This window comes from Mchenga conophoros, linkage group LG7 (assembly GCF_057382185.1).
Source record: "Mchenga conophoros isolate Kocher_MC1m ecotype Shallow Benthic linkage group LG7, M_conophoros_male_GT1.1, whole genome shotgun sequence".
NCBI classification, from domain to species: domain Eukaryota; kingdom Metazoa; phylum Chordata; class Actinopteri; order Cichliformes; family Cichlidae; genus Mchenga; species Mchenga conophoros.
The window spans coordinates 46,563,879-46,590,658 of NC_140532.1; the positions used below are offsets into that span (position 1 = coordinate 46,563,879).

At 38.6% G+C, this 26,780-nt stretch overlaps 1 protein-coding gene across 3 annotated transcripts in view; it reads left to right on the top strand.

Moving 5' to 3' along the window:
• The window catches only part of rgs3a (regulator of G protein signaling 3a), a 123,757-nt gene that overhangs the window by 45,548 nt on the left and 51,429 nt on the right, over window positions 1-26,780 (top strand). For 2 of the 3 annotated variants that reach the window (XM_085279731.1, XM_085279728.1), the window contains 3 exons: window positions 1,557-1,600; window positions 2,589-2,615; window positions 17,132-17,266. In XM_085279731.1, the coding sequence (XP_085135857.1) occupies window positions 1,557-1,600; window positions 2,589-2,615; window positions 17,132-17,266 (206 nt within the window). The remainder of the gene's footprint in view (window positions 1-1,556; window positions 1,601-2,588; window positions 2,616-17,131; window positions 17,267-26,780) is intronic. The other variant, XM_085279730.1, reaches the window with a different exon arrangement.

Consider the following 26,780-nt stretch of genomic DNA (forward strand, 5'->3'; position numbering starts at 1 on the left):
TTATGGACCTGGCATTTTGTATTTCTTAGATTACCGGACTGCACATAAGCAGGGGTTTCTTCCTGTGTATATTTGACCGTAGCTGACTCATCATTTTTGGTTGTTGTCACGTCCTGGTGAGATTTAGTTCAGAACCACTTGATTAGGTTTGGGGAAAGACTATGGCTTGGGGCATAACAGATGCAGATCACATGCTAAAACCTTCTCCTGTATGTCCTTTGTTACCTCTTCTGCTTGAATAGTGGTTTGCCTGAAAAAAAGCCAAAAATGACTAGAGATTTTAAAGCCACAAGGGGTCGCCTAAACAAACATTGGCTTTTACCTCCTCAAGCAATCGCCCTACGGTATTTTGCAGTTTTTCTGGTTAGGGTGTGCTCCTCTAAATGTATTTAAAGGTAATCTGAGCTACTAAACTTAATTGGGGGTTAAAACTGAAAAGATGATCATAAAGAGGAGGAAAATCCCCGTTTAAACAGCATTTTGATTGTAAATTCTTTCAACGGAAAGTGAAGAGAGGTTGCTACTTTGGCTTCTTGCTCACTTCTTCTCAGCTGACAGCTGTCTCATTTGGTTTTGTTAAACAGAGTAACAGAAATCATCAGACACAAACCCACATAGTCCCAAAGCGTGATTTGACCATCCAAAAAGCAATTATGATGGAACATTCTGGCAACTCTAACACTGCTGCAGCCAGAGGGGATTGGGCTTCAACCAGCGCATCACACATTTCTTTCCTCTTTCTTGCTCTTGTTTGTAAGTTTATGAACAGACACGGGGGAGTATTAAATATGCTGGTTGGGTTAAACTTAAATCAGTGTTTGTGACAGTGCAGTTACAAACTGTTATGTATTAATCTTCTTTCTGTCGAAGTTAGAACATTTCCTCTGAAAGGTTGGGTTCTTTTTCTTTTTTTAATCCAAGCAATTTTCCACTAATTTCCAATGGGTCATGCTCAATTAATAAAAAAAAGTGCGCCAGTGAACATCAGAGACATTTGAATAAAAGTGTTATTTGGTCATTCTCAACAACAATCAAATGAAAATCATATCAAATAAAATCACACACACATTCCAGTAAGTGAAACTCATTTTTAATGTCTTAATAAACAATTAATATCTTTTAATAATTTGACTTTATTACCTTATTTGGCTTCGTAAGACAGACAGAGATAGATCTGTGGATGGATAGATTTGTTGATCTGTGTGTCTGCTTATGCGAAACAAAACACAACATTAAACCACGATGTATAAATTCTGGGGGTCTGAGTTCGACTGCGTGCGTTGACTCGATTACAACCATTTATCTTGACTCCAGACACACAGGCCTGTCTCACAGAGGGCTTTCTCAGTGAAATATGGGAGGATGTCTATGAAGCTGACGTACAGTAAAAGCTTTCCATCAATAAAAAGCATTTTGTCAGTATCGTAATCGGAAATCAGGAATGCTGCTTTGTGTACAAGAAGGACACGAGCGAGCAAAAAAGAGCGCACTAGAGTTGGCTTGGCAAAAAAAACAAGTCTTGTTAACATCATCGTCTTCCTTAATTTGTCTTGCAGATTACGCTGAAGAACTGAGATTCTACCTTATTCACATGACGGAGGTAAGAGAAAGTGTGTTTATGTGCGTGTTTGAAAAAGAAAAATTAGCAAAGACACAGAGCGCCAAGGAGGGTTTAACTAGAGCGGCCCATTTGGTCTGTGAGCCAGAAGGGGCTATTGGCTCCGCTGGAAATCACATTTCAGGCAAGAAGGATTAGCAGATAACTTTAATGAAAGAGTTTTTTCTCCCTGTGTTTTCCTTAGTTCTGACTCCATCACAGGCCTCACTCCTTCACACGTGATTTTTCACATATGTTCCCTTACTGGAAACACTGAAATTGTTTACTTAGATGAAAATCTGCCAAATCATATATGCGAAGCTACCCCTGTGGTGACCCCTCATGAATAAGTTAGCAGTAGAAAATAGCTTTTTATTGAGATATTAAGAAATAAACATAATCGTCATCGAACACGTTAATGCGTCAAACGTGATGCGTCTCTCTGTTTACATCGTGATTTGTTTTGTTGCTTCGTGTGGGTGCGCTTATAAAGAAAAATAATAATAACTTCATGCATCTGCTGTGAGACCTCTCAGGCTGGCATTTTGAGATAAAAGGAAAGGTGCCATTATCATTGAAATGAAAATGGCTCTCTAAAGGCTAAATGTTTTCCAGTGTTTAAAAAACAAACAAAACATGGCCATAACAAAATCCCAGAGGTCTGAAATGAGCTCATATATATTTATAATGTAAATCACATTCATGAATACCTGTGTGAGATTTCATTTAGTGAATCACAATCAGTTTTTTTCTCTTACTGAGCTTAAAATTAGAACTTTTTAATCAGTGCTGCTAATTAACAGCAATAATTAGTCAAATTTTCAGTTTTATTATACATGACCTTACCATCAGAATCAAAATCAGAAGACGTTTTTATCCCCAAGGGGCAATAAGAACAATAAGTAGCCAGTCATTTGCTTTCCTCTTCTTGAGCTGCCCCTCCTGCTCGCACTTCTTGCTAACTTGATTGCATTTTTTTTAACGCTGCAAGGTGCACGGAAAGGAAATGAAAAAGCAGGTTCATTATGCTTTTAATGTTGCCATACATTATATTTTCATCACCTTTTACAAATTGCTATCATCCGCCGTTTCACCTCCTCCCCTTCCACAACGTGCACACATCTCTTATGCTGTTGTTTGCATTCAACTGTAAGAAGCCCTTAAGCGTAATAATATGATGCAGCTCCATTACTATGCAAATGTTTCGAAGACTTATATAAAAACATGTTCAGCGTTGGAAACCTTACTGCAGATTAATCCAGATTTTTCAGCAAGTCATCTGGCAGAGCATAAAAGTATGCCTCAAAATGCTTAAGCTATTAACATTAGCATGCTGAAGCGTTACTCATAGAGATTTATGGAGGTGTCGCTCGATAGCACAACAGCAAAGGTTAGGTTTGTGCTTTGAAACCATTTTATCATTTAAAAAAAATGTATTTTGTTTCCCGAGCAGGAACATGCATTGCAAAGTTGAATGATTAATGTTCAACAAACAACAGCCAAAAGGTGTGTCACTGTTTGCTATTTATCAACAGAAGCGGTGATCAGCAGTAGTTAAAATGAGCGTTCAACTTAAACATTTATTTTCGGCATTGTTTAGAAATCAATAATGAGAGAAAAAGAACACTTTAAAAGTGCATTTCTGTTTTATTTAATAAGAAACTACTTCCAAAAGGAAACCACACCCTAGTGGAGTTGTTTGTTAGATGTCAAATACAGGATACTGTAAGAAATATCTGACAATTACCAGGTCAGCAGTCAGGAACACAGACATGTCTGTACACATTCCTGTATGCTGTATGGTTACTGAAGATTAAAAGAAAGCCATCATCAAAAATGTAGACAGGCCACCAAGTATTTGTGGCCTGTCCTCTACTATTGTAGATGGTGTTTTTTTTAAGCCTGCTGCTTCTTGTTTTGTCCTCCATTTGTCCAGTTTCCTCATCCCAAGTGCTTTGGCAATGTCTTTGTTAGTGTAAAATACTATTGTGTGTTACCTTTCAGGTGTAAAAAGGGGGAGCAGTTGGGATGGACACCCAACTTTGTGAATAAAACAACTTGAAAATGACACGATGTAGGATTTTCAAATTCATGCCATTGGTGCATCTACCCAAAAAATCTCAGACCAGCTGAAATCTTGATCTCACGATCAAGGTCAAGTTTTCTGAAAATCTTGTGAACATGATAACGTGAAAGAGACGTGATCTATGATTTTGCAATTGATATAATAAATGCACCTGTTAAGAATTTCACATAAGTTCCAGTCTCAGTGACCTCAACCTCAAGGTCAGAGGTCAAGTTTTTGGAAAATCTTGTGAATGGGATGACTCAAGACGGGAGTCACCTAGGATGTTCAAACTTATTTCATAGGTGAATGTACTGGGAGACTGAGGTGAGCACTAGTGGCTTTATGCTATTTGAATATATGAGATGTACAACTAGTGTCCCATAAAGATAAAACAAAGTTACTGTTTTGGAAGCTACTTTTAGTTAAGCAAGGAAACACATAGGAGGTATTAGGCATTATTATCTTTACCTTACAATATAAATCACCTTGAGGCAACCGTTGTTGTCATTTGGCATTATATAAATGCACATGATAATTTTTAAGACCCCTTTCTTACACTACAGACTGAAGTTGTCAGAAGTGGTTTAGAATATAAACTGAAAACATGAACCAGTTTCCTTTTTCACAATCCAGTCAGACGTCTGCCGTTTGTTTTAGCTGACAGTGTCTGCTCATCTGGTTAATCTTTTCACTGAGCAACAGTATTGCATAACCCCCATCTTCTTTTTGTGAGCTGTGCACACACACAGACACACACACCTCGTCACACTGTTTTTGCTTTGAAATGTGCTGCGTAACCTCATTAGCAGCTTATGAATCTTTAAAAGGGTCTATTTTTGTTTCTGACATTCCAGACATAATGAGAAGGGCCTAAAATCTGCCCCACTGGTTGGAAAAGAAAAAGGAAAAGGCTCCCATATTATTCACTCTGTCCAATTAGACAACACACATATAGAAACTCTTACATAAAGCAGAATGGAAAAGAAAGAGACAGAGTTTGAATAAGTTAATGGCAGGTTTTGGGTGCAGTACAAAACATTAAAAAACATGTTTTAGTGATTATATATCAGCTGTAAATAACTCTTATTGTCATTTGTCAGTGTTGTGCTGCTGATATATCTGTATATCTGCAGGGCTCTTGTTACATATATACAGCTTGTCAGCTAAGACAGCTGCAACAATCCTCCCAAATCTAATGCAGCATATATGGCAGGTATCATACAAGAAGCCAGTGAGTTGTTGTTTCCAGACAAGATTTTCTTGGCTTAGCTTCCTGTTTATCCGACACATCCATCCAAACTGGCTAATACAGTGTAGGTCCTCACTGTGCTGCCAGAAAGCTGTAGCTTATACATTCATGGACTCCATACGATCTTTGAAGGTATTCTCTGGTATCAGGCATGGAGATGTAGGCAGAAAAGCTTAATTCCTGCAACTTGTTAGGTGGGGGTGGTCATGTGGGGAATTTGAAGCCAAGCCAACACCTTGAACTCGTCATCTCTGTAAAAAAAAAAAAGAAGAAATTTATACAGTTCCCTAAGCTTCCTGATATTGCTTAAAGATAAGATAAGATAAGATAAGATAACCTTTATTAGTCCCACATGTGGGAAATTTGTTTTGTCACAGCAGGAAGTGGACAGTGCAAAAGTTATGACGCAAAAATTAGAATACAATAAGAATAAATACAGTACACAGCTGTACAGAATAGAATAAAATAATATACTATATACAGTAGAATAAAATAGAATAAAAATATACAATAAGATAAAAATAGAATACGAATGCTATATACAACTGAGTAAAAATACAACGATGCCAGAAAGGATTATTGCACTTAGTGTTATTGCACATGTGTGGATGTGTGTGTTTGTTTGTTTAAAGGGAGCATTTATCCGGGAAAATGTATCAGTCCAAGAACAGAGCCTCTGTGATGATCCTTTTAGGCATGCTGACTTGTTCTGTGTCTGTAAAAGTTGTGATGAGGGATGACAAATGCAGCAGTGAGACCTTGGATGACAGTAATGGAGACAAGTCGACAGTCCGAGACTATGACAGGATCGGTGGAGACTTCACCAGCGCTGTTTCTGTGCAATTCTGGCCATTAAACAAAACCCTTCCTATAAATTTGGACGTGTTAGAAATAAATGATGAAACCCAGGTGTTGTAGCTAGTTGTATGTGAATATATAATTACAATTTGGATACATATTAGCTGGATTAAATGCAGTAACCTAGCTTGATATTAAGGACAGGTTGATTAGAAAAAAATAGAAGTGCTCATTTAAAACAGCTGTATTGTATTAAAAAAAAGGGCTTTTTATACACGACTTACTCTAAGATGTGAAATTTATCAGAGTGAAATGAGTGGAATTCCACTGCTTTCCCAGCATTCACAGTGTCGAGATGATCTTCCCTGATTCTTTGTTTCTTTATTAGAGGCATCTGTACTGAGTGTCTTATGCAGAGAGGCCGTAGTGTTATCAACACAACAGTTGGCTCGTGTGTGTATGTGGGAGTAAAGTTATCTGCCCTCCATTGTGTGTTAACACATCAGAGTCTTGATTAGTCTCAACTGAGTGGTTATGTTCCCTTTAATAGGGTGCATTGGTTTGTAAAGTGAAGAGTAAAAGACACAGATAAAAGCACAGATAGGGAAAAGATATTAAAGGAGTAGTAATAGGGGATCGTACCTCCTGACCACCAGAGGGCAACGATGTGTTGAGTAGCAACAGTTAGCACAATAGAGAATGTAGCAGAATGCCTAATTGAATTGCACTAACATGTTAAAGCGACCCTGTTCATTGATGTACTGTCATTACCTTTGGCTTGATATACATTGTGCACAAATATTAGTAATTCAGTTATCGGACTAAAAGAAGAAAAGAAACCTGCATTTGTACGCATCCACAAAAAATGAAGACTCCTTTAGCATTTCTTAACTGGCGCCCTTATCGGGTTTAATCAAAAATATTAATGTCAATGCAAATACAGCGTCAGATCTGATTTTATTTACCATTTTCTGACACGTCACGCTTAATTTTCATTTTTAAGTAAGATTTAATAAGGTTTATTTTTACTATGATTCTCTTCTGGACCTCCTTAAGAGAAACAGCAGAGACTTTCGTTCTGCAGATGTGAGAAAAGCTCCCGTTTCTCATGAAATTGTAAACAGTTATAAAATCCTCTCTCTTAATCTGTCTGCCTGTGACACTGTTACAGTCCTCTTCCTTCCTTTTGTCTACTCCTGCCCTTCTCCTCCGTAACTGGAGGTCATCCTATTTTAGATCTCGCTCAAAACAGGACTGATCTAACCCAGATTTATACGTGAAAAAAAGTGTGTGTGTGTGTGTGTAGAGGGACAGGAGGGTGCAACTGGAAATTCAAGTGTGAGTGTGCGTCTGTAAGTGTGTCAGTGACGCAGGAGAGGAGAGAAAGTAAGGAAGAGTTGAGTAGGTAAATGAAAAGAAAAAAAGACAGACAGAGAAAGGAGAGACAGTTGAATGAGATTATTTACCGGTGGGCTAAAATCGTAGACTGATCATGGGCAACCTGGCTGACCGAGTTGGGCCTAAGAAAAGGTTCGTCAGGGAGGCGAGCTCTCTTCAGCAGCACCTGCTATCTGACAGTGGAGATGTAAGTGTCGAGAGCACTCTTAAAAACAGAGACTTCTGCTGCTAACTGACTTCTGTGTCAGGACAGCAAGAGCCGAACTCAAAGTGGCATTTTCTAGAGTGATAGATAACAGAGGAAAATTATTCTATCTGTTAAAAAAAAAGATTTTCTGGTTGTTTTTTCCTCATGGAAGTTAATTTATCATAGTCTGAACATGAATATAAACATTCATTTGGACAAAAGTTACCTGCATGTGTGTAAATTTAGAGGTTACCTGTGAGTATTTAATGGAATGTAATAATCTGGTGCTTTATGGCGTACCAAAACTTCCTGTCTGAGTATAGCTCTTCTAATAGTTGCTAAAGTGTGTGGATTATTCAACAAATGAAAGATGAGAATTCCATTAAGTGAAGTGCATGGTCTCTCATTTACCACCGTTTCCAAGAAATTGCCATTAGTGTCTGACTGCAGCGCAGTGGAGCACCAAAAAACAATAAAATTATAACTTCCATCTTCTCAAAGCCCTGGCTGAAAATAGTGCTTACCTTTAACATACAGTAGAGAAATCCTGTTAATAAGTATCTTCCAGTTGTTGGTTTAGAAATAATTGCCTTTTGTACATCGGTAGTTATTCTGTGGCATCTCCACAGAGTAAGTAGCTCTGTGGAGATGCCACAGAATAACGAAGAAGAGATCAGCTAAGCGGAGACTCTGCCAAACTAGGTGAAATCACAGTGTGATTTCGAGGCTGGAGAACAGCAAGGGAGCGCTGTCGTCAGGCTAACATAGGACAGTGTTTTGAACTCAGATGAAATTTATGCAAACTGCCTGTAGAATAAATGTAAAGTGTTCTCATTTTATTACGCACAGGGCGATGCAGTGTGTGGTTTTTTCATAGATTAAATAAAAGTTGAAGACTCACTGTTTGAGTCCAAGATTAAGAAGATGTCTCAGAGGTGCTTCTGTGTTTTTGCAGTATGCCTTTGTCTGAGGTTCCACACACATTCGAATTTCCCTTTGCTTTAAGTTGCATCATTGGCTGCATGATACACTGGCTGTCACTTGCAGTCTGAAGGCAGGGCACGACTGATACGCAACCAGGGGCTCTTGTCAGCAAAATGCCTACTTTATGATGGCTATCCATTACAGGGCAAGGTTGGGTCCAGTCTCTCAGGGGTCTAATTGAACTGAGATGTACCCTCTTCCCTCAAGCTGAGTCACAACTTAAAGTGTGCTTGGCTTTTTGTCTGATTTGATATGCCAGCGCAGATTGGGCTGTGCATACATCTAAATTTAATCACTTAAAGACGTCCATCTTAATAAAATGATTGCACTGAGATCTATGACAAAGACAAAGTACTCTCTTGAGCTGCACTAAACTGTGGTTTATCTCCCTATTTCATCAGGTGTAGAGCAAATCGTCTTCAGCATCTAAATTATTCATAAACCTTTAAGGGTGAAGAATCATGAAGTAATTTCCAAATCAATAATATATGTTTCCCCTGTATGACATACTTAGAGTAATTAACTACAACAGGCTTTCACAACAACTTGCAGACACTTTGCTATCGACTGGAAAAGTTTATTAAAAAAAGCATCTTTGTCTATGGACAATTATGCTTATGCAATAAAAGCACAGCACACAGTCATATGAAAAGAGCAAATAAGTTAAATTATCAATGAACTCCCTCACTGGATAGTGATGGAAAGAATGCAAAACTTCTGCTAAAAAAAGGCACAAACTGAGAGAAAAAACTTTTGAAACAGTACTTGACATCTGTGGGTCCTGTCATGTGCTTACCATCTTCCCTGGTGGCTTTAGGAAGGGCCTCGGGCCAAGAACTCCAATTTACATGCTCTATTCGTAGCAGCTCTGCCGATGCAACCCACAGAAGAGCCCTGAGCTCAAAAGCAGACAAACAAATGAGAAATAGATTAAAGAGTGTGGGAAAAACACGGAGTCATGAGGAAATGACATCCTGCATATTTCATGTGGAACTTGATTTGTGAATTTCTTTGTGCAATTTATTGACAGTTAATCACACCATTACCTGCTAGCCCGTGAAAGAGAGAGATGAGAGATGCAACGAACCTGGTTTTCAGCTTGAAAAACACACATTGGCTCAATGGATTTAACTGGGAAGACTATAAATATTTTTTCAGAATAGTGCCATCATGAGACAGTGATACGTGAAACCGAGACTTGACTATTTTTCCTGACCTTTTCATTGCATGAGATACTATCTGCTGCTTCATACTAAAAATAGTGCATTGCTGTAGAGAAAGAAGAAGAATGCAGTCATTAATTTCCCCATTTCCCATTTAGGAAACTCAATGAAGAGGCCAAAAAACCAAACAAACCCAAAACCCTTTCTGACACTACACAGATCATTTTTTCTGCACCATTCTCTTGCACATTTATAATGTGATAAGTGAAAACTGGTTAAATTAGTGACTCTCGCATGTATATGTGCTTTGGTATAAATATGATGCTAACTTGATGATATTAAATTCATAGGTCAGGGTAGTGATTATAAAGAGTCACAAGATCACCAAAGTCATTTCATTCTTGGATTCGTTCTCTGATGAACCAACGTCTGTACAAAATTATGTGTCAATCAGTGCGGTAGATGTTGAGATATTTCCACCTGGTAGCAAAATAATCAAGTTACTATCCCAAGAGCCATGCTCCTTCCACATCCAGTGACATTAGTGAGGGCATTCTGAACCAAGAGTCAGCTAGCTGCTTAAGTATCATTAGCTCGTGTTCACATGTCACCTATGCTGTATCTATAAATGCATTAAATACTAAGATTGCAAAGCCTCAGTGGTCCACAAGCGAGATCCCTTAGCCCAGAGTAATTGAGAGTAATGCCAGGAAAGACATAAAGCCAGCCAGAAAGGATTTAAGGACAGTGACGTAACTCACTGTAACTCACTCATTTGTGACACAGTGAGTCACATGTTCAGCACAAGTGCGTTGGACATGACTAATACGGTATGACGCTGCTCGTGTGATGATGTACAAAGACTTACTCTGGAAAAAAAAAACTGGCTTGATGTCACACTTGATATATCCGGAACAATTCCTCTATTATGGCTGTTACAGATGAACTGAAAATACATAACAGCATTTATGCTTTTATTATCATTATTCTGCTACAGCAAGTGCCGCTGGTGGCATTATGTGTTTATCTGCCTTGTAGAGAGCTTTGCCTTACTGAAGAAATATGTACTGATTTTAATGATTTTAATGGAGGTAAGTGCGTGGAGAATGTTATAAATCTCCATGAGCACACATCTTAAGTCACACCGTGTTTCCATATGGCCTAAATAACCTCGGAATTTCCCATTTTTGTGTCATATTTTGGGATTTAGAAAATGCTTACTTACCAGTGAATGTTAGTTGATGGATGATGATATTGCAGTGAGTGTCTATATGAGAAAGTCTGATGAGCAGATGCTCAGGCCTCAGACTACTGAGAAAGCAGTAGGTTTTAATAGGTTTCAGACTTTTTATTGTGTACTTGAGGGGACATCCTTTATATGATCAGTTCATACACGCCTCTCTGGCTCTAAACACGGCAACCCCATCCAACTGCTGTTCAGATCTTTTGTTTGGGCAGCAAATCAAACGATAGTTGGCTTACAGTTATGGGTCTTGGGCTTTGGCATGCCAATACGCAGACCAGCGCCGCAAACATTACGTCGTTAACAATAAAGGAGGATCCATGTTAATTTTTACCAGTGATTTTTACAAGCTGCAGCAATATTTGACGCTCAGTGATAACAGTCCTCTGGAGAAAGTTCCCTTTCTTCTATAAGTATATTTAAAGGAAAAATGACACTCTTTTGAGGATACTAATCTTCAGATTTTTAGATCGAGGACACAAATGGTTTGAGACAGATGGTGTAAAAGGAGGCCATCTATTTCCACTGTGAACAACTATGTGCCACCTGTAACGTCATCTTGAGACCCATTCCCAGGCATTTCAAGCCTCGCTCACACCTCCGTGTGACCTTAATAACAAATAGGTTGGCATGGCGGAGCAGTATCTTACAAAGCATTCACACCTTGGTTCGTGTGACCCTTACTCAATCAGGCAGATTTAATTATCATGCACTTTGTTGCTTCTTACCCTCTTACTTACTATGGAAAGTACAGGGTTTCAGTCCTTTGAAAACTTTATCTTTCACATGACTGTTCAGGACAATAAAGGTTCAGCTTTCATAACTCTGCTCAAAAGGAAGCCATGCTCTCCTTAGGTGATAAAAAACAACTGGAAAGCACAAGGAAAACCTGCCTGCTACCTTTACTGACTACTGCCTCTAGCATTTTTATTTTTCAGAATCACTATATTACTGTCGCTCGTCTCATCCAAGTTATAGAATGACAACAAAATAATATTGTTGCCAAAATGTCAAACTGTACCTTCGAGCTCTCGTATTTAGTCTGTGATCGTTAACACAAGGCAGCAGAATCATCGTTAGCAGGTGATGTGAAAAACAGAAAGAAGGAAAAAAAAACATGGGCATTAGCTGTCATTGAAACCATGCTAACCTGTGCCAAAGCAGTTTAGGTGAGCTGTGTTGACAGCGGTCCAGTGCACTGAAAACTCATCTGCCAGATGGCTCAGGGGGAGGGCTTCAACCAGGGAGCACTTTAATCAATCTGATTAAGGGGAAATGCTGCCTGTATTTTTAGCCACTCCATGGCAGGCCAGTGACCATTCATTGAATTTTGTTTCATTAGCTCTTATGTTTATCTCTTGGAAGGGTGGATTTATAAACAGGGTGAACTAATGCAGAGACCCAAGTAAAGGGAATTTACTTATTTTAGCAAATAATTCTATGATCATCATAGACGGTAACTCAATTAATGCTAATTATTACAATAAGGGGTTCAGTTGGCTTAGCATTGAGTGGCTTGTTCTTTCTAACATTGCAGCCTGGGCCACTGATGAATCCTGTTTAAAAAACAAAATGACCATAAAAAGCTGCTTCCATATAGTCAGCGTGACTTTAAGGTCTTGAAGTTGAAAACGGTCCCGATTTTGAAGCTAATTTGTTTAGCTGTGCCTTAAATTAGTTCTTTGCATCCCCAAAAGACATGTAGGCCTAGTGTATGCACTGGAAAAGTGAAATGGCACTTGAATGTGTTTAAAAGATTGCCCTGCCGAATAGATTGTGGTGGCAACAGTACAGAAACCCCCTGCAGGGTCCTGACGATTCCCGCCCAAAACATGCAATCTGTGAACTGTCAACAGTTTACTGGCGTGATGGATAGTTTCAGCTGACGTAATGCAATGATGCACAAGTCACTGTCAGGGAAAGTAGACCCAGATAGATGTAATAATACACAGTTTAACAGTACAGCTCATATATCTGTAATAATGGCACACCAAATATAAGCAGGAAAAATGGAAATGGATTGCAGAAATTGTTAGCTGGAGACAAACAAATCATCATTAGTAGTCGCCCAACAGAGCATGGTGCATTTTTAAGATGGGAAAGAAAATGCACTTCCCTACATGCTCTATTCCTCGCAGTAAGAGTGACTTCATGTTATGGCCAAAACAAAATGTGCATGGTGTCAATAAGTGGCTTGCAGTGTAATATGTACACAACTAAAACTGTGTAAACATACACACTTCCTCTCTTTGACAGATTACGGATGTAAGCCTTCCTGCAGCTCTGAGATGTGTGCATCGCAATGACTCACTGTCCCAGCTGGAAACCTTTTTGTTCTTTTTTTTGAACCATTATGTCTTCTAAATATGTCCCTACAGTAAGATTATATTTATAAAATGAATTCAGACTGGTGCTACATACAGAGTGTAAAGCTGTGGTTGATGTGTGCGGATGCAGTTGCATGTCTGCCTCTGGGACAGCATCTGTCGTAAATAAGCCATATCCTAAATGTTTGCTTTTCAGGAAGCAGAGAATGCGGGATTATTTCCAGCTTGAATGCCGTACATGCTTCTCTTCAGAGAGGTTGTTGAACAGCATTTTCTGACCTTTCCTGGCATGAGGAAGATCATGCAATGCTTTGCACGAGAGCTCAACCTTAGACCTTAAATAGAAATGTCAGTTTTTTTTCACTGGGAGCTGTATTAGTTTGCCCAGAGGCTAGTTGTTTACATTTAACTCATTGTATGTCTGTCCCTCTGTGTGTGTGTCCATGTGTGCTTGTGTTCCCAGCCTTGTGGCTCTTGTTGCAGCCTCATAGACTCAGATTCAGTCCAAATGATGGATATCAAAGAACATTAACATTGATTTCTGTCTGCTCCGAATAAGCCCCTATTTCATCATGCTGTGGTGCAACTGAAAAACGTCAGGCCCAATATCATAAATTCTTTTGCTATCCCACCTACCTATTTTTTCTCTTACTGCGACTTATGTTTTTTTTATTTTACTTTATGTTTTTTAAATGAAAACTTAATATTAGATGCTCAATTTCTCAAAGCTCTTCTTTAGACATTGGTTGTTTTTACTTGTGTTTTCTTTCTAGAGAACATAACTGTAATGTTTAGGTTCAGGCTCTGGGGAGGCCAATCCATGACTGATGTCTGTTTTTCTGTCCACATATGATTTTACTGCATTGGCAGTGTGTGTGGGATTTTTGTCTCAAACACACAACCAGGTGCCTAAAGATACAACTTATAATTTGGTTTATGTGTAGACATAACAGTGGTTTATCCCTTGAGGTAGGTGTTGGGTCTGTCTAGCACAGGCCCACCGCTGGAACGAGACAATTTAAAAACACAGCAGTAGGCATTGTTATCTGTGCTTAAAATATTCAGGCTAATGTTACATGGTTTAGCAAAAAAACAAACAAGAAAAGAAATCGTGGTTAAGTGGTGAGTTAAAAGGACTGGAATGAAAATGAGTGAAAAAGCAGACAATGTCCAAAGAAAAACTTTGAAATACCGTCATAAAGTCTGGAGAACTTTTTCTTAAGACCACTTTAAAAAATTGCACGCAAAAGATATTTACCCGACCACCCTTAAGACTGAAGGGGTTATAAGCAGGAGTAGAGACTAACAGTGGCCTCCCTTGACAGCGACACCATAAGTACCATTTAACTGCCATTAGTAATGCCAAAAATGAGAAAACTTTAACCACATCAAGCACTTTTCACCACTGGACCTTTCAGCAGCACTATCCTCATCTTCAGCAGGACTCTGAGTAACATTCAAACAGTTCAAATGGCAGAAACACAGTAGAGGATGCATAATAAACCCAACAACCATGCAACCAGTAGAGAAGCAAATAAGCTAGCATCTTCATTCACCACTGACCAGGGCAGTGAGCATCAAGAAAAACCCCGAGGACTTCAGTCAATCTCTGAAGACTTGTACAAAATGGAAAAAATCCTATTTATAGCCCGAGTCGTGTTCAGAAATGTCAGGACACAAATGTTTTTCCCTGACATTGCTGGAAACGGAGCAGCCGAGATAAATGGAATTTATCAAAGAATAAAAAGGAGGAGAAATAGAAAACCAGTGTGTCTGAGAACAAAAGGTTCCTTTAATATTCATCAGAAAAAAAAGAATTTGACTTTGTTACTTCTCTAAAAATGTGACTCAATGATTTATCAGCAAAGGTTGAGCACATGTGCACAAACAGGGATTTGGTAGATGGTAGAAAACCAGACTGTTTTTGCATAGAAAATGCATTTTAGACGATTCCAGACATCCATCCACCTATTCTTAACCTTTGATCCAGTTCAGGGTCACAATGGGGCTCGAGCCTGCCCCACCCTGGACAGGTCCATCACAGGACCAACACAAAGAGAACCATGACCATTTCAACTTGCAAATGGCCAGAAACCAAGTCCAAGTTCTGTTGCAACTTGCCAGAAAATTAGAAAAAATTGAATGTTTATTGAATCTTCTGACCACAAAAAAAGACATATAAATTGGCATATATGAGTTTTAATTTGTATCATACTTCCTACATTTAAGGGGTTAAAAGGAAACAGAGAAATCTCAATAATATGAGGGAACTTGATCATAAAGGAATTCCTTATTTTGCTGGATCCAGAAAAATTATTTTAAAACAAAAGCGTGTGTAGTGTTGTGGAAGTTTTCCATTTAAATAAAGCCTGCAGACGAGTGGTGAGCAGTAGCTAACATTCTTTAATCAAAACACAAAGAACAGACAACCAAGTTGGTGGAGAGCCTGCATGACTGTGGGGCAGACGGTCAGCAGAGTCTCTCTGAGCCTAGCATGGCTCTCAGTTAAATACCTTCTCCAGGAACAAAAGGCAGTACACAGCTGTTTCACACCTTAAGGTTCACACTCCCTTGCTACCTCCCAGAGTCCTCGAAGAGACAAAAGACTCTTCCTGTGGAGCTGTCTGCTTCCCCCAACTTCCTTACTAGACCCCCACCATTTGTCTTACAGTATGAGTGTGAGACATGTTAAAATCCAGTGGCACCAAGGCATTATACAATAACATAATGTGATTAATACATAAGTAAAAGAAATTCCTATACAGTAGTAAAAGTTGGTATTTTAAGACCTCCACTTCAAACAGCACTATGTGGCAATGTGATAATTACACAGGAGGAAAAACAAATGCAGGAGGCACGCACAGAGGCAGGGTAAAATCCAAATCCACTCTTTAATCATAGGCAGGCAGTGAAGGCAAACAGAGGAAGGTAAAAGGACAAGGTCGAAAAATAGGCAAGACGTCCATCACAAGTCAAGAACACACAAGGAATAAATAAACAGGAAAATGAAGACATACTAGGAAAACACAAGAGTATGAATTGAAGGCATAAAAGCTACTTTAAACAAAGACATTCAGACAGCTGGAGGGTTCTAGGCACGAGGTATATAAACTGAGAAGGACGATTAGCTCACTCAGGACCGATAAAGCAGACACAGAAGGGAAAAAAGGCAGGAACAGAGATTTCAAAATAAAGCAGGAAGTGACTAACCAGAACCAAACATTATGAAAGGCAGACGCTGACCTCACCATAAATATTTTATCATGTAAACTCTTCTTCCTTTCCTTTATTTATTTTTGATACAGTCCATCTTTGATCAAAAATGCATTCCTTGAATCACGGCCAACAAACAAATGGGCCCATTAATCCATTAAGTGTTTAATGTGTTCATTACTGAGAATGGTCACAGGTCTTCGATTGCAGATTCTGGATGTACGAGGAGTATTTATGTCCTCTTGAGTGAAAAGTTACTGGACTGCTGTTTGCCAACTCTTAGCCAATTAAGCACTCGTCAGATTCTTTCTCATGTATTTCCTGGGGATGCATTGATTGGTACTTTTTCAAGAGCACCAGCTTGACACTGGCTACATAATCATTTTGTCAGCATATCAAATTCTGCCTAATGTGGATGCTGGCCTTTATTCAATTTCACTAAAGCAAGCATTTTGCTTCCCAGCGTGGGTGCGTGCCACCTTAAACTCTGTTCTAAAAACAAGGCTCACATAATACCTGAATGTTAAGTCAAGGTCAAATGCTATATAGATACTATAGTCATTCTATAGTCATTCATTATCTCTCTTAAAGGTCTCACAGAAAGAGGCACTCAAACAGGCACATGGTTAACTCTAGCATTCTAGTATTCTCTAGTTTTCTTGAAAAGGGCCAGTAAGATGGGGAAAAACTTGTTTTTGCCACTTTTTTTTCATTTTTATTATACTTTTGTGTTTTATATATTATATTATGTTTATTTTCTTGTGCTGTGACAGTCTTTCACTATCCAAGCATCAGGAGACACTGCTTTTTCATTTAGTTGACAGTAGATGCGTAACTGCCCGCTGTCTTTTCCTCCACCCCTTTTCCTCCTCTCTCCCCTCACTCTCTCTCTCTCTCTCTCCAGAAGTGTGACTGCCTGCTCAGCCTGGAAGCCTATTCAGCAGACCAGAAGCGCCGTGTGTGTCAGTGCCTGAAGGACAACATTGACAAGCAGCTCCAACTACACAGGAGGGAGCCTCCCGTTCCGCATTTTGAACAGGTATGACACATGGACACACATATCTAGGATTGATTGATTGATTGATTGAATCTTTATTTTGAACATGTTGAAAAAGTATAAAAAAAAAAAAATAGAATTAAAAGAGACAAATGAACAAAGCAAACAAAAGGAAAACGAGCAACCACAACTCCAAATAACGTCCATGTTCAAAAAGGAGCAGGAAGAAGCATAAGCTTATTTAATCCCACCCCTTTTCCACTATCTAGTATCAATAGACTACAGAAATACCTCCTTGTAATTACATTATATGTTATGTGTAATTTTTTTTTTTTTTTTATAAATATATACACATATATGTTTCTATCTATCCATACATACGCACATATACACATTTTCAATAACCCCATTAACACCTGAAGGATACACAACCTACAATTTTATATATATTTAATATATATATATATATATATATATACATACATACACACACATACACATATATATATATATACATACATACATATACACATACATATATACCCATACCAACAAACCCGTGCATGCGCACACACATGAAAATATTAGACAAGAACACCCTATCAAATCTCTACCTTTTCCCTGTACCCTGTAAAAACCATATCCTTAAACCGCTTTTTAAACTGCGCCATGCTTGGACATTGCTTCATATCTTTACTTAGTCTGTTCCACAGCTTCACTCCACACACAGAGATGCAAAAACTTTTTAATGTTGTACGGATACGAGGATGTTTTAAATTTAATTCCCCCCTCAAATTGTATCCCCGTTCCCTTTTAGAAAACATTTTTAGAATATTGTCAGGAAGCAGGTTATTTATTGCTTTATATATAATTTGTGCTGTGAGAAAATGAACCAGATCTGTGAATTTTAGAATTTTTGATTTTAAGAATAGTGGATTTGTATGATCTCTGTAACCAGTTTTATGGATTATCCTTATGGCCCTTTTTTGTAATATAAAGATTGATGATAGCGAACATTTGTAAGTATTGCCCCAAACCTCTGCACAGTAATTCAAATACGGTGCAATCAGGGAACAATAGAGAATGTGGAGTGATTTGTGGTCCAGAATGTGTTTTACTTTACTCAAGATTGAGACACTTCTTGAAATTTTGTTATGTATATGATTTATATGAGACTTCCAGTTTAATTTATCATCTATAATCACACCAAGAAACTTATGTTCAAGTACTCTTTCAATTTCCACACCATCTACATGAATCTGCACTTGTGCATTTCTAAGGGAATTCCCAAATAAGATAATTTTAGTTTTACTTAGATTTAGCGATAGTTTGTTCCTGTTAAACCATTTTTTAATTTTGCACATTTCTGAAGTAATTGTATCCAGCAGCTCCTTTAGATTCCCCCCAGAACAAAAAATATTTGTGTCATCTGCAAATAATACTAATTTTAATATATCAGATGCCTTACAAATATCATTTATATAAATAATAAATAATTTTGGACCCAGTACAGAGCCTTGTGGAACACCACAAGCAATGTCCAAGCATGATGAGGAATGGACACCCAGCTTCACAAATTGTTTCCGGTCACTTAAATAATTTTTCACCCATTGCAGTACAACCCCCCTAATCCCATACCGTTCCAGTTTATTAATTAATATGTAGGAGCATTTCCAATTTCATTTGAGGCCAGAGATGAATCAGTAAACACATGAACACATGGGAATGCATATATTTGTGCAAACCCCCATCACAGATGCCCCGTGAATTGCACACACTTTGTGCACAGTAACGTCACGCATGTAAAAGCCTCGTCTGTAGTTCTTATTGCCATAATTCTGATTTTCCACTCACAGAAACTCTTACATTTCTCTGGGGAAGTTCAATGCTGCCTTTGTCTGACGTAAATTTCAAAGTTTAAAAGTTCCTTGACTGTCCTCAAGGAAATTTAGGCCACATCCTCCTAGCAAAAGCCAGTGTTTGTTCCTGTAGTTTCTTTTATAAACCAGTATGATTATTATAAACCGTAACCAGCAGGTTTAACTGAATGCTGTTAGCATCAGGTGCTTTTTTCATTGAGGTAAAGAGTTTGAGAAGAAACTCTGCCTTCTGTGTGAGGCTGTGCTTTGTTTTCTCACTGACATACTTTATTCAAAATCAATGCCATGGCATAATCAAAGATAATGACCTTGGGAATGAGATTTTTTACCTGGATAAATAAAGGACTAATAATAATAATACACTGCAAAGGCTTGTGCATAAATTATTTGAGCTTTTGTTTCTACCTGCATTAACCTTTTAGATTTGTTTCAGTTTTTTCCACGAAATTTTGTAAGAAACAGTTGCTACATACTACTTAGTTACTTTAGGCAGATAGTAAAACAGGAAACTTGTAGGCTGGAATAAAAGAAGGAAAACTGTACGATGCTAAAATCCACCCAGCTGCGGTGAGCTACTGATTCTGCTTGTCAAGGCCTCTCTTTCACGTTTCAGTTAACCATTCTTGTTATTAAAATGTTCAAAAATTGATTAGAGGTGCTTGTTTGTCTTCACTGGTCTATTTCAAAAATGAATTAAATGCACCTCAGTCAACTATCCTTGTCTTAATGTAGCACAATGCGTCACGCTTAAGGATGCACTGGAACTGATCTTTAAGAGCTCATGGGGCTTCTGCTGCCCTGATTAACAGGGTGGCTGCTGGGGATGCTGTGACTGAGATTACCATGGCCCAGTTTGGTCATTTCAAGCTTCTACCCAGGGAAATCTACTCAAACAGTTTTCTTAATTGCTATTTGGGGTTTTTTTGTGTGAAAAAAGAGGTCTAGTCTGACATAAATATGACATCATACGAAGCACTTTTTATTATTAAGAAAGATGAATGCACATCTGTCTGTAATGTGCATTCGTTTGTTTAGATTTTCTCGGACTGATTATTTGATGTAGCGTTTCTGTGAGCACCACTCACATTTCCTTCCTCTTTAATTTCCAACACTTTTTTTTCTCCTTTCCTCCTTCATTTTTGATAAACAAAAGAGACAGCTCATTCACTTCATCAGTTTAAAAGGAGTGCTACCCAGTTCATTTGAGTTTAGCTGAAAGGTGATTAAAAGGGATAAATAGCCTTGTGTGTGGATGGCACACCTGTTGCACATTAAGGGTTCATTTCATCAGTGCATGAAAGAGAGCAAGAAAGACTGACAAGCCGGCAATCTTTCATCTTTCATTCTCTTCTGCCTGCATGCATGTGTATTCATTGCACGTGTACATATGTACATATGTGTTTCCCCTTTTTCAGAAGTTTCAGTCAGACTATCCTCTGTTTTTTTGTTTTGTTTTTTACTATTTCCCCATGAGTGTTATCAACTTCAGCACATATAAAAGCTGTTTTTAACTTAAGATATCTTTCTAATAATATTTGCACTGCTACAGTGTTTTTCTTGCAGGACAATGTTCTGATCTATTGAATCTTTCCACATCAACACTACGTGGAAAGTTGGATTCCTTGCTTGTGTCCTCCCAGGGTCAGTGCCAATTAGGCACTCCCTGCTGAGTAAATGAACACATTTACACACACGACAGTGTTCAATGTGCTCAATGGCAAAACAACTTTGTGAGCATGCTAAGTCACGTAAGTCGATGCTGTTTATGCAAACTCTATTGACAAAACAGTGTCTTAGCGCAGATGTGACCCAGAAACCTGCCAGGTTTATCACTTTTTCAATTGTGAAGTCTTTAAGTTCCCCCATGCCCGAAAGAGGCTCAGTTGTACTCATTGTTTTCCTCAGATTTGGCCTTTCATCCAAACTAAGTCAGTACACAGCTGAAACATGAGCTGCGTGAACTCATTTTCCAGGAAAGATGGATCTGAAAATGTTGCACATATCACAGAGTAAACATCTGAGAAACATAAGGTGGCGTAAGGCAGCTCGGACATGGTGGCGGTGCAACTGAAGTACAGACAGAACAACTTTTAGTGACCTCTAACACTCTATGGTCACTCATTTTAAACCTGCAGTGTTTTCAGACCAGGAGGCAGAGGAAGATTTCTTTGAAGAAAAACATATTTACAAAACATGCTAAAATGCTCGAGGCAGTTCTTGCCAAAACAAAGTTTTTAAAATTCATCACAAATCCTGGAAAAACCTGATAGTGCAGTTTTGTACATGCGCTGCCCAGTGCGATCACTCCTGTTATTCCTGTTCCGTGCACACTTATTAGAACATTTTATTGTAATCCCTTATTAAATGGAAACGCAGTCCCGAAGGCAAGGGAATACATGCTTAATCATAACATTGTACATCTAGCCAAATTAGTTCACTTTTGATTGCATTTCTCTAGAGTCCCTTAGAGGCAAATAGTTTGTATTCAGTCACCTCCAAATGTATTTAATAATATGCAAATTAGCTTTGTCAAATATGGCATATATGAGGAAAAGTAGTATCAGCAGTGTTGCATGGAAGCTTTTAAAAGATATATATCCAGGTCACTTTACTGTGTATCTTGGGAAGTGTTCTTGGGTTGCTTCACGTTACCACAAAGGAGAGAACGTGTCACAGTCTGGCGAGGGCAGACTGTATGAATTGAAAAAGGACCCAAAATGCAGACTCCAAGGAACAGGGAACAAAACTTGAATGTTAACAAAAAGTGAGCCGTTTAATATGGCTGGTAAAAAGGTACAAACAAAGGGCAAGGCAAACTGAAGCAAAATTAACACAAACCTAAACTGGGAAATCTAAACAAACAATAAGAAAAACTTAGACAAGAAACTTGGAAGCATGGCATAGGAAACATGGCGTGGACAACAGACGACCTGACAATCACACACTGAAAATAGAGGACTTAAATACACAGCAGGTGATTAGGGGAAGTGGGAACACATGGAGGAACAGCTGACTGACATGAGCCTAATGACAGGACAAGGGAAGTGAAACTAAATACAATGAACAAAGAACACACGACTCCTTCAAAATAAAACAGGAAACATGAGACAGACATGATAATACAAACTTGATAACATAAGACACGCAGCATGAAACACGAAGGTTGAGGGGAAACTTAAATACAGGGGAAGAAAACACAAGGAGTCTAATAACCAAATGAACTTAGATAACCTAATGAACAAAATAAACTCAAACTTAAAACGCTGGGTCAAAAGACCCAGGACCATGACAGAACGCGTATCAAAAGGTAGTTTCAAATGTCAATCAGACCTAACGTGCAGAAAATTATTCAGAAAATTACAAATTTCTCCGAATAATTGAACATTTTAACACACTTTCACTTTCAAATCATCAGAAAATTATATTTTAGATTCAATTTCCGACACACTGGGATACCCTTTTAGTGTCATTTTGGATGTAAAGGAAACCAAAAACCTATAAAAGTCCATGTTAGAAGGGAAGTGGGGTGGTGGACAGCACAAAGACACAACCTCCAACCAGGAGAAACAAGTTCTATTCTTGTCCTCTTTTGTTTTACATTTTCGTTTTACTTTTCTTTTCACAGTGTAAAAATATGCTCAAAGGAAAACTTCACACAGCTTCAACAAGCTTTCCTTGATTACCACAAGTACACACCCTCTCATGTTTCAGGATGTGGGAGTAAGATAGTATTTCTTTTGGTGACACTTCAGTAACTTCATTTCTGCTTTATTGTTACTGTTGAATCAACACCAGAACCTATTTTCAAAAGCGAATAGACTATGTATTTGATCCGCAGTGTGTGTTGCTGCCAGTGAGCAGGAAGAGCAGTAAAGGCGCTTTAGAAAATGATCCATTGATTCAACCGTTTTCTTTGTGTCAGAAAGTGTATTTCTCCTCTCATGCACAAAGCCGAGTAAATCTGCACTTAGCTGAAGCACGCACCTTCCTCAAGAGTTGTGTTCAAATGTGCAGCGAGAGCAGAATCCTCTCCAGAGGGAGAACACGCGTTCTTCAGAAGCCACTATCTACTCGCGTTAGGTTTTTCATTCATGTTTAACCGTAAAATGGGATTATTTCGTCACAGTGTTGATGTCAGCAGCTGCCCTAGTTCCTTCAGTCCCTTAACACTTTTCAATGCTTCCCTTTGGAAAAATTTGGACACAAGCCTCTTTTCTATTGAGGAGTCTCTAATCTCCGAGTCCTAATGAGAGTGGGGCACGATGATGACTTTCATGTCTGTTTTGTGCAGAGCTCCATTTGCTGTCAGCATATTGAACAGACGGCTCACAGCAAACATTTATCATTAACTTGCAAATATGATGCATGCTCACTCTGTCAGCCCTCTGCTGTCGAATCTGTCGCGAAATTGCAGATCAAGAAAATGTCAAGGAAAGTGGGCCACGAGTTAGATTGAGGTTAGAGAGGAGGTTAAAATAATCATAGAGCGGGATGATATGATATCATACAGCAGATGTTGTCAAAAGGTGGAACAACAGAGGATGATCCCAGGCAGAAACCTGCACAAAGGCTGGTGAAATTTAATAACCTGACATACCAGAATGTGCCAGTTAGAGGCCAAACATGGTCGGTTCATAATTTAAATGCTCAAAGGAATAATCTTTTTGCATTAGATTCGCTTTAGGTTTTCGTTTCAGTTCATTTAAATTCTAAATTCATTCAGAAATAAGCCTTTTCTGATTCTGACAAATCAAACAAGTGCTTCTCATGACTTAAACATCAACTCTGGTGCACTTTTTATTTCAAAAGTAGTTTCAAAGAACTCCTATAAGGTATTCTTGGAGGTCTGGGCCCCTTAGATACTAATGTGTTTTGATAGCCTGCTGACACACAAGAGCTTTGCTCTCCTAATTTGTTTACAGTCTGAAATCCCTTCATATCTATTCCACATTACATCATGTTACAATGTGACATCAAGTCATTTTAAGGGACTCAGCGAATGGCAAGCTCATTGAAAGCAATGCACTTTGCTTTGCTTTAGGTCTTCAAAATAAAAGCACTTAAAAACGCCACAGTTACAACTTAAATTGGCGAGCTTTTTAGGTTTTAAATGTGCAGTCTTGAATAACTAATATAAGTAATCATGATCCCTAAGCAGTATACACTAATGATTTACTGTATAGGTTAAAAAGGTAGGTTTTCTTTTTTCCTCATGCACACAAAAAACATTAAACTCAGCCAGAGCCATTAAAAGTGTGTTATCTCCTTCACTGGAGAGCTTCCGGTACATTCTTCATTCTTCAAGAAAAAAATACATTTGCACAGCTGCATAAACAGACACGCACACACACACACACACACACACACACACACACACACACACACACACACACACACACACACACACACACACACACACACACACACACATACTTGATGGGAATTTAGATAGGGCTGCCCATTTTGAAAATGACAACCGAGCTCACACACAGTTTGCATTTGATGAGCAATACTGGCGCTCCTTCTCTGAGTCAGAAACTATCTGCAGTAAAAGTTGCACAAATTTTCTACATCAGCACCGTGAACAGTGGAAAAAAAAAGATGGTTTCTGCTAATGAACAAAATGTGTGTGTGTGTGTTGAAGTTTGGAGGCAGCTTGTTCTGTTCTCATCCTGTCTCATTTCACATTTATGAGAATCTGTTTTAGCGCTGAAGGGGTTATAATGCAGCATTCATGTTGGGAGAAGCGGTGACGTAGGGCGACGAGGACCCCCTCTAATTCTTCCTCTGTTGCTCACTTTCTCTCAACTTGTCAGGCTGTTCATGATGAATTATAAAAATGTGGCGATCCTTTCCTGTTCATTGTTTTCCTAATCTGCCATGTCTCTCCAGCTCAGGCGCACTGTCATGCATGCTATCAAAGAAACATGAAGTTCAGGGACAGATAAGAGCTGTCGGTGAATCTGCAGCTATTAAGTAGCATATTTCACACACTGCATTTTAAGCAGGAACACAAAGTAAAAATAGGCTGATGGCTCCAGTTTGGTTTAGGATTCAGTGGCTTAGCAAAATATTTGCTTTGTTTTTTAGCACTTTAGTCATTCAAAATTTTCTGACACAGCACACACTGGTAAATATCTCGTTCTATTTACTCCAACCTCACAATCCAGGACAGCAGCTGTCCACAGAAACGTTATTAAAACTGTAAAACTTGTAATCTATACTACCCTTGTTGTGTATTTGAGACTCACAAAATAAGCCATGGGCAAAGCATTGACCAGGCTTTGTCTGTGAATGTTACGCAGGGTGTTTTTGAGTGCCTTACTGAGTAGCAAAACAAATTCTTTTTTCCTTGCTTTTCTGAAAAATACTATGGAATTAGGTCAACTCCAGCATGTCGCCACGCCTAGCTCCAACATCCAGATTCAGAGATAAATGGAATGCAGCATGAGTGCACTAAACATATATTTTAGATGATTGTTTATTAGTCTGGTTAAGTATTAAACTATTAAACATCCGGTACATTTATTCACAGTTAAGAGTCATGCATATGTAGCCTTTTCGGAAGGAGATCAGTAGTCCTCATCTTAACGCTTATTGCTCCAGTGAGCTAATGGAGCAGATTTGTCCTAGACCTGAGTGAAGTTTGTTTTTGTCACACAACAACGGCTTATCACTGTGCACAAAACATTGTCTCAGTTGAACTCTCACAAGGAGTGAAGCTTGTCAGGGAGACAATTATGTTAGCAGACATGAGTGACACTAGTCCAAGTGGAGAAGTAGGTCTCCAAGCTGACATAGAGTGAGTTTTAGTAGATAGTCATCTTCAGGAGGCCGGGAGTGACATCAGAGAGAGCGAGGGGAAAGTTAACAAGTTGCTGAAGGAGTGTGTAGTTTTTTTGACAGTTTATTTTCACTGGGTACACAATGAGGATAGCAGTTAGCCGTGAGGGGTGGCCGCGCATGTGTCATTTCAGTGAGCCATTCTAAACACTTTAAATACTAATATTTACACGTCGGATAAAAGGCACTTTTTTTGCGGACCTCTGCGCGCTTCTTCCAAGATCACTGCCGACTTTACAATTTCAGATAGAAAATTTAAAGTATCCAAACAGAAAGTGAATTATGGTAAACATCTGCACCAGCACATGTTAATATGATTGACATTTCTCCTGCTCTTATTCTCTGTCTGCAACAGATGCATACTTTCCCCCTCGCTGTCTCTAATTAGACATGGATGAATTCCATTTGTCTTCTTGTTGCTGCTTGCTCTCCATCGCACACATGCACACACTCACACGAGGCACATTGCATGCTATTTCTGGGATGTGGTGTCATGACATCCAGATTTACAGCTCCAAATGGTGCAGATGTGAGGAACGTCATAGTGGATCATAATTTTTAATTAGATTTCATCATCCAAAAAGATTTTTCCATAATAAATTAATGGCATTGCTGCTGCTCAGTAGTCATCTTTTAAGAGGCTTAGAATGCACTATGCTTTGCTGCGCCGGCTATAAGTGGTTCGCGCTATTTCCTTTAGATTTTACCACATAATTTCCTCAGGGATTGATAAAGTATTCTGATTCTGATTTGGACTAAATACTGTAAAAAAATTATTTATAGAGATTTTATTGTCTTATAATCACCAGGACGACTATCCACTTTGTGTGCAA